Here is a 15,834-nt window from a genome sequence, read left to right on the forward strand (position 1 = left end):
ATGTTAGTACTATTTTTATGTTAAATTGGAGACTTGAGAGAATGTAAGGGTTCGTTACTTATATCACCTACTAACCAAACTATCTATTTTTGCGTTGAAGTTTTCATAAAATTCAATAAGACCAGTAGCATTTTAACATCCGAATGCACGCAGTAACAGTTCAGATAAGAAATCATTCTTCATTACAGTTCTAAAAATGACATCATCCATATAGTTGCTATATGAACCCAGTGAAGAATAACTGGAAACATTGTGTTCTGCTTCTGAAAAACATGAAACTTAGATTTTCATTCCTTGCACCCAAAACAACCCCCTTCAAAGGATGCATTTTTACAATACTCATGTTAAGAGAAAGCATATTTCACCAGCATCTTTGAATATAAAGATGGCCTCTGAACATATACAAACCAGGGATGTATTGATAGGTGGAAGTATAAAAATGTGGCTATTGTAAAGATATCCCAGAAATTAATTCCTGAAGCTGATTTTCCTTTATCACCACACCATGTTTCTGGGTAAAAAGTGCATCTTTGATGGAACTGATAGTAATATCAGTAATAGCATCCGCAACAGAAATGTTAATGTATTCATTCAGGTTGTGAACTGTTCCATCTGCATGGATGAAGATACTATAGGAGTGAACAACTCAATACATCAATTAATATCAAACATATAACCGTGGCTCATCCTATTAATAGTAAAGTAGTCTTTCTCAAAATATACATTACTAAAACTTGTTCTAGAGCCTGCAAAAGGAGAAAGGGCTTGGGGATTTTTCATGTCCTCCAAAACCTTTCTCTTTTGTATTTTTTGACTTCCCCCATTTTGGAGGATACATTAAAATTAAAACAAGGGACTTTAATCCTACTTCTCCCTCCTTCCCCTCTTCCCTCTTACTCCTCAAATCCTTTACTTCCTTCTTCCAAACTCCCAAACAAACCTAAATGTTTCACCAATAAGATCTGTAATTGCTTGATCTTAAGTATCTTTATCCAAGTTCACATCAATAACTTCAATATTTTTCTGTCCACTTGCAAGCAAGAACTTCATCAAATTTGAATAGAATTTAATTCTTTGATTCTGCAATGCAGGTTGTGGTAATAAAAAACATAAATTTCCAGAAATTATGCTTGATGAACTATGTAGAAACTAGATATTGACCTCAGAGAATGAGATTTCAGGAGAACCTTGTAAAATGAGGACTTAATATTATCAAACTTTAATCATGTAAGAATTTGAAAGTTGTTTTCTCCATTCATATATCTCTAAGATGGCATGTATCATAATGATCTGTTTACGTCGAAGCCAAAACAAGTACATTTTCTAATATAAATATTCCAGTCATTTACCTTCAGCAGCTATGGGTTCATGTGGAGGAGGTTCTTGAACCCAATTTCCATCCGAATCTTTCATGTGTCTTCTATCAGATGCAAAAGAACGGAGAAACACTGGAGCATGCACAACTCTGAATAATCTGATATCAAAAGAAACCACTCATATGTTTCAACACTTAGATATCCAAATATACATCATCATCAACAATCAATAGACTAATTCATCAACAAAATCAGGGAAACACAACTAATGAAAGCAAAGTTTATACAAAAGAAAAACAGGTGATTTGTGATTGTGACAATATCACCGAAAAATTAATTGACAACAAAAAGGGGCCAATGCACAGGTTTTCCACCTAGTGTAATATGGAAAGGTAGATGTATGCAGCCTTACCCCTACAACCTAAAAGGCTGTTTCCTCCAGGTCACAGGGCAACAACCTTACCAAAGGTTCACCCTCAAATGTTTGGGATATCCATCAAATATGTTTGTAAACATTGACTTTGCTAATCATTTAATGTAACCAAAAAAAGGTATTATAAATATGCATAATAAAAATTATATACTACGGTTAAAATTTGACATTGCACTATCAACTTGGTTAGTTAACAAAGAATAAGCATTTATCTTACTACACAATATTTGTATGATGAAGTAAAAAGCTTTTTGGTGCTTGACAATCTACCACAAATGCATGAAAGTATTTATTTGGCCAAATTGTGGTTAGAAAGAATAGAAAACAAACACACAAAACTGCTTTTGGCTTTACACATGTCTAGTTCACTACTTCAATTAGGTTATGTTTGGATTTCCTGTTTAGGAGGAGAGGGGAGGGGAGGGATTAGTGGTTTAACCCTTATTTGGAAGTTAATTAATTAGGAAAAAAAAGGTTAAGCGGTTTTTTGGGCTAAATTAGGAGGAAAAAGGTTAAGAGGTTTTTCTAAACCCCAAAACCCTCCTAAAGTTGGTTTTTTGGGTTCTCCTATTATAGAAGGTTTTTCTCTTGCCCACTCTCTCGTACTCTTTCACAATTAGGATTTTATTTTATTTTATTCCAAAATATGTTAGTTTTCAAAGTGAGAATTTTTTTAAAAATATTCATTTTTAGAGAGAGAAAATTATTTTTAAGTTTTTGTATTTTTTGAAAAAAGATAAAAAGATATGGATAAAAGATATAAAAGACAATAATATTATTTACATGATTAAACCTCCATTACTCTTCTTCCTTAATATTAAATATCTAAACAAGAGAAGAGTTTAACCCTCCTTCTCCCTCTTTTCTCATCCCCTACTTCCTCCTTCAAACTCTTTCTTTTCCTCTCCCTCTAAACATCCAAACAAAACCTTGCTCTCAACAATTTAGATAGTAATTTTGGACCTTGAGAGGAAATCCAAAGCTCCCTTTATGGTGAAATATTTTTTTATACAACAGGTACATAACAAGATTGATCCACATGACTTGCTGCAGATTCATAGCACTTAGCTCACCCCGTTTCTGATAGATGTTATGTGTTAGGTGCAGGTGAAGCTCAGAGACAATCAGCCACTTATTCTTGCATTGCAAGGTATCTAGTTTCCTTTGGTGGTATAACCTTTTTGGGATTACTGAAGAACACCAGTGTATTGCTCTATCTGGAGCAGTTTTTGCTGGTCTGATGTAAGGGATTCAGTAAAAGCAAGGAAACTAGGTGATATGGAAGGTCTAAGTTCATTGGTTCCTTTGGTGTGAGTGGTTGGAGAGGACCCCTTGTGTGTTATGGGGGGTTTTATGCTGCCAGTTGATTTAGGAAAGAGTCATTTTTTATTTGTCTACTGTGTCCTACTCATGGAACTTTCAATGTTGATGTGATACAGATTCACAGGGAAATTGGGAAGCCTTGTCGCATACTTACTTTTTTTCCCTGTTTTTTCTTCATGATGTATTTACTATTTAGTCTTCTCCATTTTCAAGGATTTCTTATCCTCCTCAGTTAATTTCTCTTCACTCTAATGAAATTTCTTCATGTTTATTAAATAAGATAAATATGCAATAACAAATCACAATTTATGGCAACCTAAAAGAAGAGATGATTAAATGTTGAAGCTAGTAGAAAAGTATAATAATACATAATCTTAATTATTGCATCCTCTACTACCAAGGAAAAGAAATCATGCATGAACATCGTAACATCAGTGGGGGTTAAAAATTTGAAAAATGCTTCATAGTAAAAAAATTTGTGTGAATGATTAGGCGAAAACCATTTACAAAACAATCCTGCTGATTTCCATAAAATATTTTTCTATTTTATTTTTGGAATTTAACATTTTTTTGATAAAAAAAATATACACATATATTTGTACAAAATTTGTGCAATTACCTTTTGCTCTAAAAAGACCATGCACCCTATCACATATTTGATAAGTGGGTTAAAAAATCTTGTCAGAAATGAAAAAAAGAAAAAAAGAAAAATAGTAACATAGTAACATCATTACTATTCTATTAGGATTTCTAAATATAAATTGTTGTACTTAAATCATTCGGAGCAAGGAAGTAGGGGAAAGGAGGGGAGGGGGGGAATAACAATATAAATCATAATTGTGCCTTCCACTTATGTCAAATTACACAAAAAATAACTGATTGCATCACCATCATTACCCCAGCATATCTAGATTTTAATTTCTTAAAAGAATTATCATGACTGTTATTATGTGACATATGTACAGCATGGACATGCATTACTAGAACGGAAATTATAAACTAGGAGTCTAGGACCAACTGCAAATTTGCAATTTCAATGAAAAAATTATAAAACACCAAAATACCCAGATAGAATGAAAATATGGCAGAAAAAACAGATAGTGTGTTACCTATTATAATCAGAAAAAAGTTGAAAAGATGGACGAATTGTTTCAGACACATATGCAGCTAGAGGTGAAGGAAATGTAAGACTTGAGTCTAAGTCCCACACTAGTGGAGAGTCACCTCCTTGATTTATCTGTAATGCCAATCACAATAAAAGTATGACAAATGATCCCTAAGCTAAGAAAATTTGTAATGAACTGCGTTAGGAACCTTGTTAACTAGCTGCCTCAACTCATTGAAAGGAAATGCATATTTGTAAATACCTGAATGCAAATGACATGATAATCCCATAGAATAACCCCATCAGCCCTGTTGCTAGCCTTTTGATTCCAGAGTGGGATCTAGAGAAGTTAAGACAAATACTTCAGATTCTGATTGAAGAAGGATTATAATTTCATAATGAGTTATAATGGATGTGTCTTCAATTCAAATATATAGAGGCAGTACTATAAAACAAAAATAAATTGCATAGAGGCTTAAACATGTAATTAATACTCTTTCCACCTCTCAGCATTACAGTACTAGTTAAGAATCAAACACTATAAATGTTAAGTTTTGGTAATGTTAGCAAAACATGTCATTTTTTTCCAAATTCAACAGGCACAGTAGCGTTCTGTCTCAACTTTTTTTGCAAGTGTTCGCAAGAAAAGTGAGAAATTATATGTGAGGTCAGGTTAAGAAACCCAATTGAAGAAAAAAATAAAGTTTTAAAAAATGGAGCAAAAGAGACTAAAAAGTGTGTCAATAAACAGAATAATAATTTCTATGCCAAGAATCACTTTGAACTAGAAAAGTGTCATACAGAATCCCACTAAGAAGGAGAAATAGTACAGGCCTGTTTCTTTTCATTGGAAATGAAAACAACGAAAAGATCAGTTCCCTCAGCATTTGCTATTCCATCATTAGACAACTTTTTGCAAAGCAAGTATACATTCTCCTCACTGCAAATAAATAAAGGGAAAATAACCATAAAAATTCTATAGTATATTGCCAAATTTAATATTACAAGAATGAAAAGGAAAAAAAGTGATCTAGTTGCTTATTGGCAAAAAAAAGAAAAAGAAAAAAGAAAAGCAAACAAGTAGAGAATGAAACTACCACAACTAATCCAGCAAATGAAATAACAAATTAAAGGAACATATATTATTCCCAAAAATAGATGGACATCAATTCTAAAACCCTATCCATCATTAAAGAAAATGGAAAATCCGTTTCTGTAAAATTTGACAACATATTATTTCATTCTATGACCATTATGTATAGCAGCAAATATGCATGATCAAAACTTCACCACCAACCAAAGATATTACAAGCAGAAAGAAAGAGAGAGTGTGCGTATCACCAATAAAAAGGGGTGTGGTGGAAGTGAGAAGCATCCATACTTGAAGTTGCCATGGCTCATTTCAGTATTCACCAAATTTCCTGCAAACACACAGGCATCAACCTTAATAAAATAAGCTTGGAAAACAAAACCCAAAACCCAACCAGTATGGGCCGGAACGAAACCCAAACTAGTCCATGCATTAAATGAAACGCAGCACTTGGCGATTGAGAAGTAAGAAAATAAATATTTTTGAATCTTTCTAATGCTTCTTATTAGTTCTCCAAAAATATTAATCTTAGTTTTTAAGATTAATTTTAAGCAATTAAAAATATTTTTTTATTAAAAATTTTTGCATATAACATATAATAAATATCATTTTTATCTTTTTAATAAAATTACTATTTTTTTTATTCTTAAAATCAATCTTAAATGTTAAATTAATAAAATTTTTCACTTATTAAATAAAACTAAAATAATTTAAATTAATTATAATTTTATGCCTAAAACATCTAAATCACAAATATTAAAAGACCAATGTATTTATTATTAAATATATTAAAGATGTAAAGATTAATATCTCGTATTGCTACTAACAAAAAAATAATAATAATCTTATATTGCTTTATAATTAAGGTAAGAGAAAGTGTGTGTGCGTGTGCATATGTGTGCACATGTGCTAATAATGGATTCCTTTTATTTTCTTTTGTCTAATAGTTTTAGTTAAATTAGTTGATGCAATATCTCATATATGTGCACATGTTTTTCTTTTGTAAAAATTGATTTAATTAGGATTATATAGATGTTGTATGAGATTATTTATGTGAATTATATTTAACTAAAGGAATATACAATTTGGGCATATAATAACATGCATGTGATAATAAATATGTGAAAATTATAAAATTATTTTTATATAAGTAATAATAATTTGGACAAATAATAACATGCATGAGATTATAAATTTATTATTAATATTTTATGGCTATATCGAGAGTACCACTTATAAATTAATTTCTATGTTTAAAGACAAATGGTTAATGTTGCATTAGGTATCTTGTGATAATCCATTGTATAAATTATTTGTATTGATTTTAAACATATTTTTTATGTTAATTTTTTTTTTCTAGTTTTTACATCAACGCAGTAAATGTATTTGTTCAAATTAACATTGTCAAAATTGTGTTGCTTATTGTGTATTTTAGAAAGTTTTATATTTTATCTTTACTATAATTTTATTTTTTATTACAATTATATTTTGCTATTAATATGAGGTTTATGTATTTAGAATCAATCACATAACCTTAAGGATTTGTTTCCTTAGAATTAGTTGTCCATATTTTCTAAAATAGTGAGTAGGCTCATGTATATATAAGTCCAATAACCTCATAATTAAAATACAATAGAAACAAAAAATATCATTCCTTCTAAATTTGAGATGTATCAAAGCTCCTAATCTTTGGGAGCCTTTGACCGTGCCTGTAAACTCTAAGTCACAGCCTTCATTGCTATGTTGTCTGTAATGGTTGAGGTCAAGAATTATGTTCTGGAAACTAGGGACAAATCTCAAATTGCTGGAGAATTGCAAAATGTTCATTCTACTTATCGATTAAATGGAAAGAATTATCTCAAATGGTCTCAACTCATTAAGATCATCTTGAAAGGAAAAGGAAAGGTCAGTCACTTGACAAATGATGCCCTTAATGCAAAGGATGTCAAGTTCAAATCATGGGATGAAGAAGACTCCATGATCATGGTGTGACTGTGGAATTCAATGGTCCTAGAAATTAGTAATACCTGCATGTTCCTTAAATCAACAAAGGAAATTTGAGAGGCAGTAGAACAAACCTATTCTACAGTCAAGGATGTTGCTCAAATCTATGATGTAAAGGTGAAAATCGTGCCTGCCAAACAGGAACAAATCAATCACAAAATATGCCAATCAACTCAAGTCCTTATGGATGAAATTGAATCACTGTCGAGTTGTAAAAGCAAAGTGTTCAAAAAACTCAGCAATCCTTAAGAAGTATATTGAATAAGATAGAGTTTATGATTTTTTGGTAGGCCTAAATCCTGAATTTGACCAGGTCCAAATCCAAATCCTAGGAAAAAAGAAAGTCTCAAAGCATAATGAAGTGGTAGCCATTATTCGAAATGAAGAAAGTAGGAGAGGACTGATGTTGGAGACCCCAATTACTAAAAGCTCAGCAATGATGGCTGAAGGAGGAATAATCATGGTTGCTAACCAAATGAAAAAGCAAGTTTCCTAATATGGAGAAAAAAACATGAAGAGATCTTATTAAATCATGTCACACAAGAGAGAATTGTTAGAAATTACATGGAAAACCCCTAAACCGAGAATGGGAGCTAAAAGGAAGCCCTCCCAAAAAAAAAGGGTAAGGGCAAACATACATTGTTAATGGATAAGGTAAAGAATCTGTTCAGCTGAATCATGAAGAGATGGAAAGGGTAAGATCCTTCCTTAGTAAATTGGACAAGTCCACAGGTATATGCTTCTTAACATATTTTGGTAAGCTTCCATCTTAATGTTTCAAATACACCCTTTACCAATTACTGGATATTAGATTCTAGAGCTACTAACTATATAACCTCTCTACCCAAATACTTCTCCATGTCCTAGCAATAAGAAAATTTTTTCAGCAGATGAAACCTCTCTAACAAGACAAGGAGAGGTCCAAATAAGCCTATCCATAACATTAAAAAGTGTCCTTTATGTCCCAAAACTAGACACCAATCTAATTTCTATACATAAACTCATAAAAGATCTCTCATGTAACGTTGTTTTTTATAGCAACTCTTGTATACTGAGGACAAGCACTCTGGGAGGACAATTGGACATGCTAGAGAATGGAATGGCCTATACTACACGAAGGACCTTAATCTGCCTACAAAGAGTCAGTCTTTTATATTTGAATCTACTATGACAGATAAAGAAAAAGCTCAACTATACAATTGTCGACTGGGACACCCTTCATTTTGAGTTGTAAAAGTGATTTTCCCTTCCTTGTTTAAGAATTTAAATGTGGAGAGTCTCCATTGTAAGGTGTGTGAACTTGCTAAACACAAATGTGTACCTTTCCCCATTAGCAATAAAATGGGTCCTTCTTCTTTTCTCCTTGTTCATACTAATGTATGGGGTCCTACTAATGTCCCTAATATCTCAAGTGCTAAATGGTTTTTAACCTTCATAGATAATTGTACCCGAGTGACTTGGGTTTTCATATTGAAACAGAAATGTGAAGTTAGCTCCATGTTTTTCCAGTTTGTCTCAATGATTAAAAATCAATTTAGAGTCGATATCAAGAAAATTAGGTTTGATAATGTCAAGGACTACTTTAATTTTGTGTTCAACTCTTTTTACAAAAGGAAAGGATAATTTATAAGTCATCATATGTGAACACACCCCAACAGAATGGCATTGTAGAAAAGAAAAAATGGGCACTTATTAGATTAAACTAAAGCCCTACATTTTCAAAATCATGTTCCTAAGAAATTTTAGGAGGAAGCCCTTCTTACTACCACCTACCTAATCAATAGGTTACACTCTAAAATCTTAGAATCAAAAAGTCCCATAGAAGTCCTATCCTCATTCTACCCACACCTAGACCCTACAAATAAACTCTAACCTAAAATATTTGGGTGTGTATCCCTTGTGCATGTTCATAGTAATGAAAAGGGAAAATTGGATCCTAGGACTGGCAAATGTGTATTCTTACAGTATTCAATCACACAAAAGGAATACAAATATTTTCACCACCCATCAAGAAGATTCTATGTGTCAAGAGATGCCACATTCAACGAACAAGAGAGTTATTTCCTTCAGGGAGAGAATGTAAGAGAGGAAGATGAGACTCTCATGCTTTCAAATACGAAAGTTGGACCTAAAATTTGGACAAATAGCGTTGTTGTCTCTAAAACTGAGAGAAGAACAAAACAAGCACCTAAACCAACAACAGGACCTGCAACTAAACTTGCACCTAATGGTGAAAAATTTGGAAAAAAATCTAGTATATTCAAGGAGAGAAAAGGTCATTCTAGAATCTGTCCACGTCCAAGAATCCAACCCACCATCACTACATGAAGTAACACTTTCTAATCCTATAAACTCCAATAATTCTAATGAGTTTTTCTAAAAATCTGCAAGCACAGGTGGACCAAAACTTGGACCTTCCCATTGCCCCTAGAAAGGGAACTAGAACATGCACCCAACAATTACTTTACACTCTACCAAATTTCCTATCCTTTGAAAAATTCTCTCCTACCCATAAAATCTTTCTCACAAACCTAAACTCTACACCCACACCTTCCTCTATATCTGAAGCCTTATTTAACAGGAAATGGAAACAAGTCATGGATGTGGAAATGAAAGCGTTAAACAAGAACAGGACCTAGGAACTTGTCATCGTACCAACTAGAAAAATATAGTAGGGTGCAATTGGGTATATACCATAAAGTACTGGGCTGATTGGATCATTGAATGTCACAAAGCATGGTTAATGGCCAAAGGATTCACTTAAACCTATGGAGTGGATTACTTAAAGACATTTGCCCCAATTGCTAAGATGAACACAGTCAAAGTAATATTGTTATTAGTAGCAAATCATGATTAGGACTTGCAGTAGTTCGATGTGAAGAATGTATTTCTACATGGAGACCTTGAAGAAGAAATATACACGGAATTAGCCTCTGGTTAAAGGTTCTATATAGACTAAAACAATCCCCAAGAGCATGGTTTGGAAGATTCACCAAATTTATGACAGGTCTGGACTACAAACAGAGCCACAATTTATTTATCAAACATTCAATTTCAGGGAGAATAACAATTTTATTGGTGTATGTAGATGACATTATAGTAAATGGGGATGACAAAAAAGAGCAACAAGTGTTAAGTTAATGCATTGCCACATAATTCGAGATTAAGACATTTGGGAGACTTAAATATTTTATAGGAATTGAAGTGGCCCATTACAAGAAAGAAATCTTCATATCTCAACAAAAGTATATTACTGACTTGCAAGAAACAAGTAACACAGCCTACAAACCAGCAAGTACTCGAATTGGCCCAAATATAAAGGAAAGTATGGAAGAAGATATTGTCGTGGACAAGGAGATGTATCAAAGACTAGTAGACAGACTTATTTACTTATCACACAATAGGCCAGACATTACTTTTGATGTGAGTCTAGGCAGCCAATTTATGCACCAACCGAAGGAAGCACATTTATAAGCTGCCCTTAGAATTGTCCAAGGAATATGTGAACTTTTATGGCTGAAGATTATATTGGAAGACTTGAAGATAAGGTGGAATAAACCTGTGAGGTATATTGTGACTATAAATCTACAATTAGTATAGCACACAACCCGATGTAGCATGATAGAACTAAACATATCAAGGTGGATAGACATTTTATCAAGGAAAAGCTACACAGTGTCATGATTTGCATCCCATATGTGTCCACTTAGAATCAACTTCCAGACATACTCACCAAGAGAACTGCATTAACTTTGAAAAAATTATATCCAACTTAAGAATGGAGAATACTTACTCACCAGCTTGAAGGGGAGTGTCAAAATTGTTTTGCTTATTGTGTATTTTAAAAAGTTTTATATTTTATCCTTACTGTAATTTTATTCTTTATCATAGTTGTATCTTGCTATTAATATGAGGTTTATGTATTTAGAATCAATCACATAATCATATGGATTTGTTTCCTTAGAATTAGTTGTCTATATTTTCTAAAATAATGGCTCATGTATTAAAATATAATAATAAAAACAAAAAATATAATTCCTTCTAAATTTGAGAAACACTATCCCTACACTTAATTGAGAAACTTTAAAGTGTTAAAATACACCATTGAGAAAGTTATGGGATGTATAAATTTAGATCTTGCACTTTAGAATGACAAGCTCACTTCCACTCTAGATAATGTTAGTGAAGCAAAAATTGAGAAGTGAAAATGGTCAAATTAAATGTGCTTGATGATTGTCATGACCTCTTTTTATAAATATTAATGACATTTTGAATTACTTTTTCTAATTTAATTTCAAATATGAGTCAATATAGATATATTACAAATAATATATTTATTTTTTTCTTATCAATCTTTAACTTTAATACCCTCATCGACACCTTAATAAACCATATATTAATAAAATCTCAAAAATATATCTTACATATCATACAGATAACATAAAAGTAAGTATATGATTACAACAGTGGCTCCAAATGAAGCTTATAGTACACAAACTCTATATAATAGTTACATTAAAACTTTAGCTTCACTTAAAAACCTAAACCACTAATGCTAAAATTATATATCTTATAATCTTTGGCCCGAATCACCCTTTAGCTAGACTCCTCAGCAGGTAATTTAGACATTCTACCTGTTACTCCTGCTCACGTATTATCGTACAATCATTGCAGTACAAACACACAACAACAACAGAAACAAACACAAGAGTGGGCTTACTTAAATAAAGATCATAACTACAGAATATGAATATAGCAAAATCATTTGCATAACACTTAGGTTTACAGCAACCAACACAACAATTTCAATCAATTAATGTAGCATGTCCAACCCCTTTCCTAATCTATCTAATGCAAATGCATCGATTCAGTTTCTATCTGGTTTCACAATCTAAGTAATCCAGAGGAACTGTTACAGTATAGGAGTGACTCATCCCAGTTTCTGGATCTAGACAAGCACAGTTCAACGTTTTATGCATCTTTGGAATGATGAAAATGAATGTGGTGCAACATAGTTAAATCAATATGATAAAACAATATTAAATCTAATTTCAACTTTAGCAATACAGCAATATATTCATTTTCATCCAGCATTGACAGCACACCCATACATATATTATCACAGTAAAACCAAGCATTCCACAGTATTAATTAACCATTCCAGCACTTATTGCATAATAAAATTAAGCTGCTTAAAACATTATTTAAGTATTTCTGTGTATTTAACATTCTCGGCATGTACAACACAGCATTACAACACATCATGTTCTACCACAGCTTTCCAAGGAATTATCATACAGCAGAGAAATATACTCAACCATACATATTTTGGGTTTTATCCTAAAACTTATTCATAAAATGGTTGGTTCTCATCTAATATGAAATTATCTATCTCACGAACCAAATCAATTCAATTAAGTAACTGAGAAATCTACTAAGCCATACTACTCTGGGTTTTAATCTAGAATCTAACCATTCAACGATTTATTCTCAGCTATATTAGGACTAAATTCACAATTAACTCCTTAATTATTAGACGAATAAATCAACTTAGATAAGCTCCTCTTACCTGGAGCAAGTTTCAAGATCTTGTTTCTCATGAGTTCAAAAGAGATAGATTAAGTGTTTGAGTACGAGATACAGCTTGAACGATTCAGATCTACTCAGAACGACATGTATAAGTCTCTTGAGAAAGAAAAAGCAAGAAACAAGAGTAAGAACGGAGAACTAAGCTCTAAAAACTCACCTAGATCTTGATAAGATAGACAATCTCACTTTAATCGAGAAGGAATTCGGCTTCAAGAAAGTTTTCTCTAAGAAGAAGAAGTGAGAGAATAGAGAAAAATGGGAGAGAGAAGTTGTCTGGTGAGAACAATGAAGTTTCTGACATTGAAGCTCCTTAAATACCCCTCCAGATCTGCACGCACTCACTTGAGCGAAATCCTCTCTTGCCTGGGCAAGCTCACTCTCACCTAGGTGAGAAAACCAGACAGTGAAACTTCTCAGATTTCTACAATTCTCGCTTGAGCGAGCTCCATCTTGCCTGAGCGAAATCATGTCCAGAGAGTCACGTTGTTTTCATGCTACTCCTCGCCTGAGTGAGATCCCTTCTCGCCTAGGCGAGGGGACAATTAAAGAGATCTTATCTTGTCTCGCTTGACCAAGATTGATCTTGCTTAAGTAAGAAAACTCTAGAATGTTCCATTCTGCATGACTCAGTCTCGCTTGAGCAAGAACTACCTCGCTTAAGCAAGACACTCAACATCCAGAACTCTCAATCTCTAACCCACACAGTTAACCATTTTTAACAACACCAATCTACATTACTGTAAATATAGTACTTCTTAAGCAGCGCTTATACAACTCTTTCTCGTAATCCAAGCATCTACAACACCATTAAAAGAAATAATGCTTATGTAAAATGTTTGATATCCAATCAAAATTTTCAGTACTAGTCTTACTCACAACTTCCATCCGGTAACTGTACAACTTATCCATTCACAATCTAGCATATGAAATTATATATTATCCAAATATATGTATAATGAATTAATAGGAATAATTCATTTATAAATATGCTGACCTGACAATGATCATGAAGCATACTACTCATAAACTTCTAAGCTTATTGATGTTCTATCTCTTAGAGTGAGGATGCTAAGGGATTCATTGATGCCATTTAGAAGTACGTTGCTAAGAATGAGAAGATTGGAGCAAGCAATTTGCTTGTCAAGCTTGTCTCAACAAGGCACAAAAGCAAAAGAAGATAAGGGAGTAGTACATTATGAAGATGTCCAATAACTAAAGTTATTAAAGTTAGAGTTATTTGATGACATACTCATGTTCTTAGTTTTGATTTCTTTCTTACATACTTTAACCAATTTAAAGTAAGTTATAATACTCGTAAGGTAATACGGTCCTTCAATAAATTAATTTTTTATTACATGCAAGAAGAGAAAAAACAACAAAGAAAAAAGACTAAAAGTGTTCACTTGTCAATTGTCATCCACCTCTCAAACAAGAAAAAAAAAATGTAACACCTTATTTTTTTGCTATTTATTTATGTTATTTATTTTATTTTATTTTTTAAGTAATTTATATTTTTAAACAAATTATATTTTAAAATTTTATAATTCAACTAAAATTATTGCTGAGAATTGATAAATTTGCGCTAAAAACATGTCTATAAACATGCTGCTACGCACTAATATGTAAACAGAATTTAATTTTAATTTTAATTTAAAATAAATTAAATATACCGATGAAACACATTACCTTTTAAACACGTAACAGGAAAATTATAAAATCAATTTGCTAATATTTCTCTCAATTCTTTTATTTTAAAATAAATCAAGACTATTAATGTTAAAATATTCACCGAATTTTTAAAAAAAAAATCAAGATTAATATAATATTTTCTCAATTCATCTTGTCAAACTTTAAATAATAATGATAGAAATAATAAAAGGAAAAAAAAAAAAAGACAAGACAGAAAGATGGCAAAATATTTCAGATAGCTAAAAATGCATTTGTTTAGTTTTTTTTTTTTTTAGGAAACGTATTTTTCACTAGCTGCTTGAAAATTTTTCATATTAATTATACATTTCTTTTTTAAAAATTAACTGAAAGAACTTAGGTTGAGAAATTTTGTGATAAATAGCTGGAAAAATAATTAAACTAGAAAAATTATAATAGTCAGGTGGCCAATTAACCTAACGATATATATATAACCTTGTTAAAAGGGTAATGCCTCGTGTCTATATAAATATGTTTTGTATAAAATATTATATGCACTTTGATTATCTCTGAATTTTAAGATTAATTAATTTAACAATATATTGATTGGAAAAAAAAAAGTAATGTAAACTACATGTACATAACTCATTTTTGAAAGATTAATGTTATTTTAAAAATTAAGTTGCACATAAAAAGGAGCTCTAGTTGTAATAATTAAAAAAAAAAAGCATTTATTATTAAAGTGGAAGATATAATATTTTTATGCTCATCTTAAATATTACTCCAAATTTTATATGTAATATTGAATGTTAAATCAACCACATTTATGACATAATATTTTTATGTATAAATGAATGAATAGATAACTTTTTTTTTATGTTTCAAAAAGTTCTATTTTCCCTTTTTTTAATTAATTACAATTTTAAAATGTACATACTAATAAAAGAAAAAGAGTATTAAGGAAAAAAAAAAAAAAAAGGAGAGAAATTTAAAAAAAAAAAAAACATATAAAAAGCTAAAGAAAAAGTACCAGAAAAAACTTTGCATGAGTCGTAAAATGACTAATTGAACGATGTGGCATTGGATGGGTGATTTGGAGGGAAGGAGGAGGATTTTATGAAGTTAGAGAATATATGTGATTTAAATTAAAAAATTTAATTTCGTTAGAAATTATTTAGTTGTAGTTAAATTTAGATATTTAAAATTAAATTATTAATATTTTTTAAAATTCAAACCATGGACATAAATTTTCAAAAGAATTTTATGCATGATTTTATTTTTAAAAATAAAGTAAAAAAATATAAAATAAAGGTTAATTTATCCTAAT

The 15,834-nt window shown here is 31.3% G+C and overlaps 1 protein-coding gene across 1 annotated transcript; it reads right to left on the reverse strand.

The window, feature by feature from the left end:
- Nucleotides 1-231: 231 nt before the first annotated feature.
- LOC113873269 (protein N-terminal glutamine amidohydrolase) lies at nucleotides 232-5,613 on the reverse strand. The gene is made up of 6 exons (XM_027511319.1): nucleotides 5,519-5,613; nucleotides 5,012-5,117; nucleotides 4,440-4,517; nucleotides 4,182-4,309; nucleotides 1,350-1,474; nucleotides 232-612 (listed from the first exon to the last, which is right to left on the reverse strand). The coding sequence occupies exons 1-6, from the start codon at nucleotides 5,569-5,571 to the stop codon at nucleotides 446-448; spliced, it is 657 nt and encodes a 218-aa protein (XP_027367120.1). The 5' UTR covers nucleotides 5,572-5,613; the 3' UTR covers nucleotides 232-445.
- Between the last annotated feature and the right edge of the window lie 10,221 nt (nucleotides 5,614-15,834).

Source organism: Abrus precatorius, unplaced genomic scaffold (assembly GCF_003935025.1).
Source record: "Abrus precatorius isolate BTA unplaced genomic scaffold, Abrus_2018 Scaffold7, whole genome shotgun sequence".
In the NCBI taxonomy this organism is placed as follows: Eukaryota; Viridiplantae; Streptophyta; class Magnoliopsida; order Fabales; family Fabaceae; genus Abrus; species Abrus precatorius.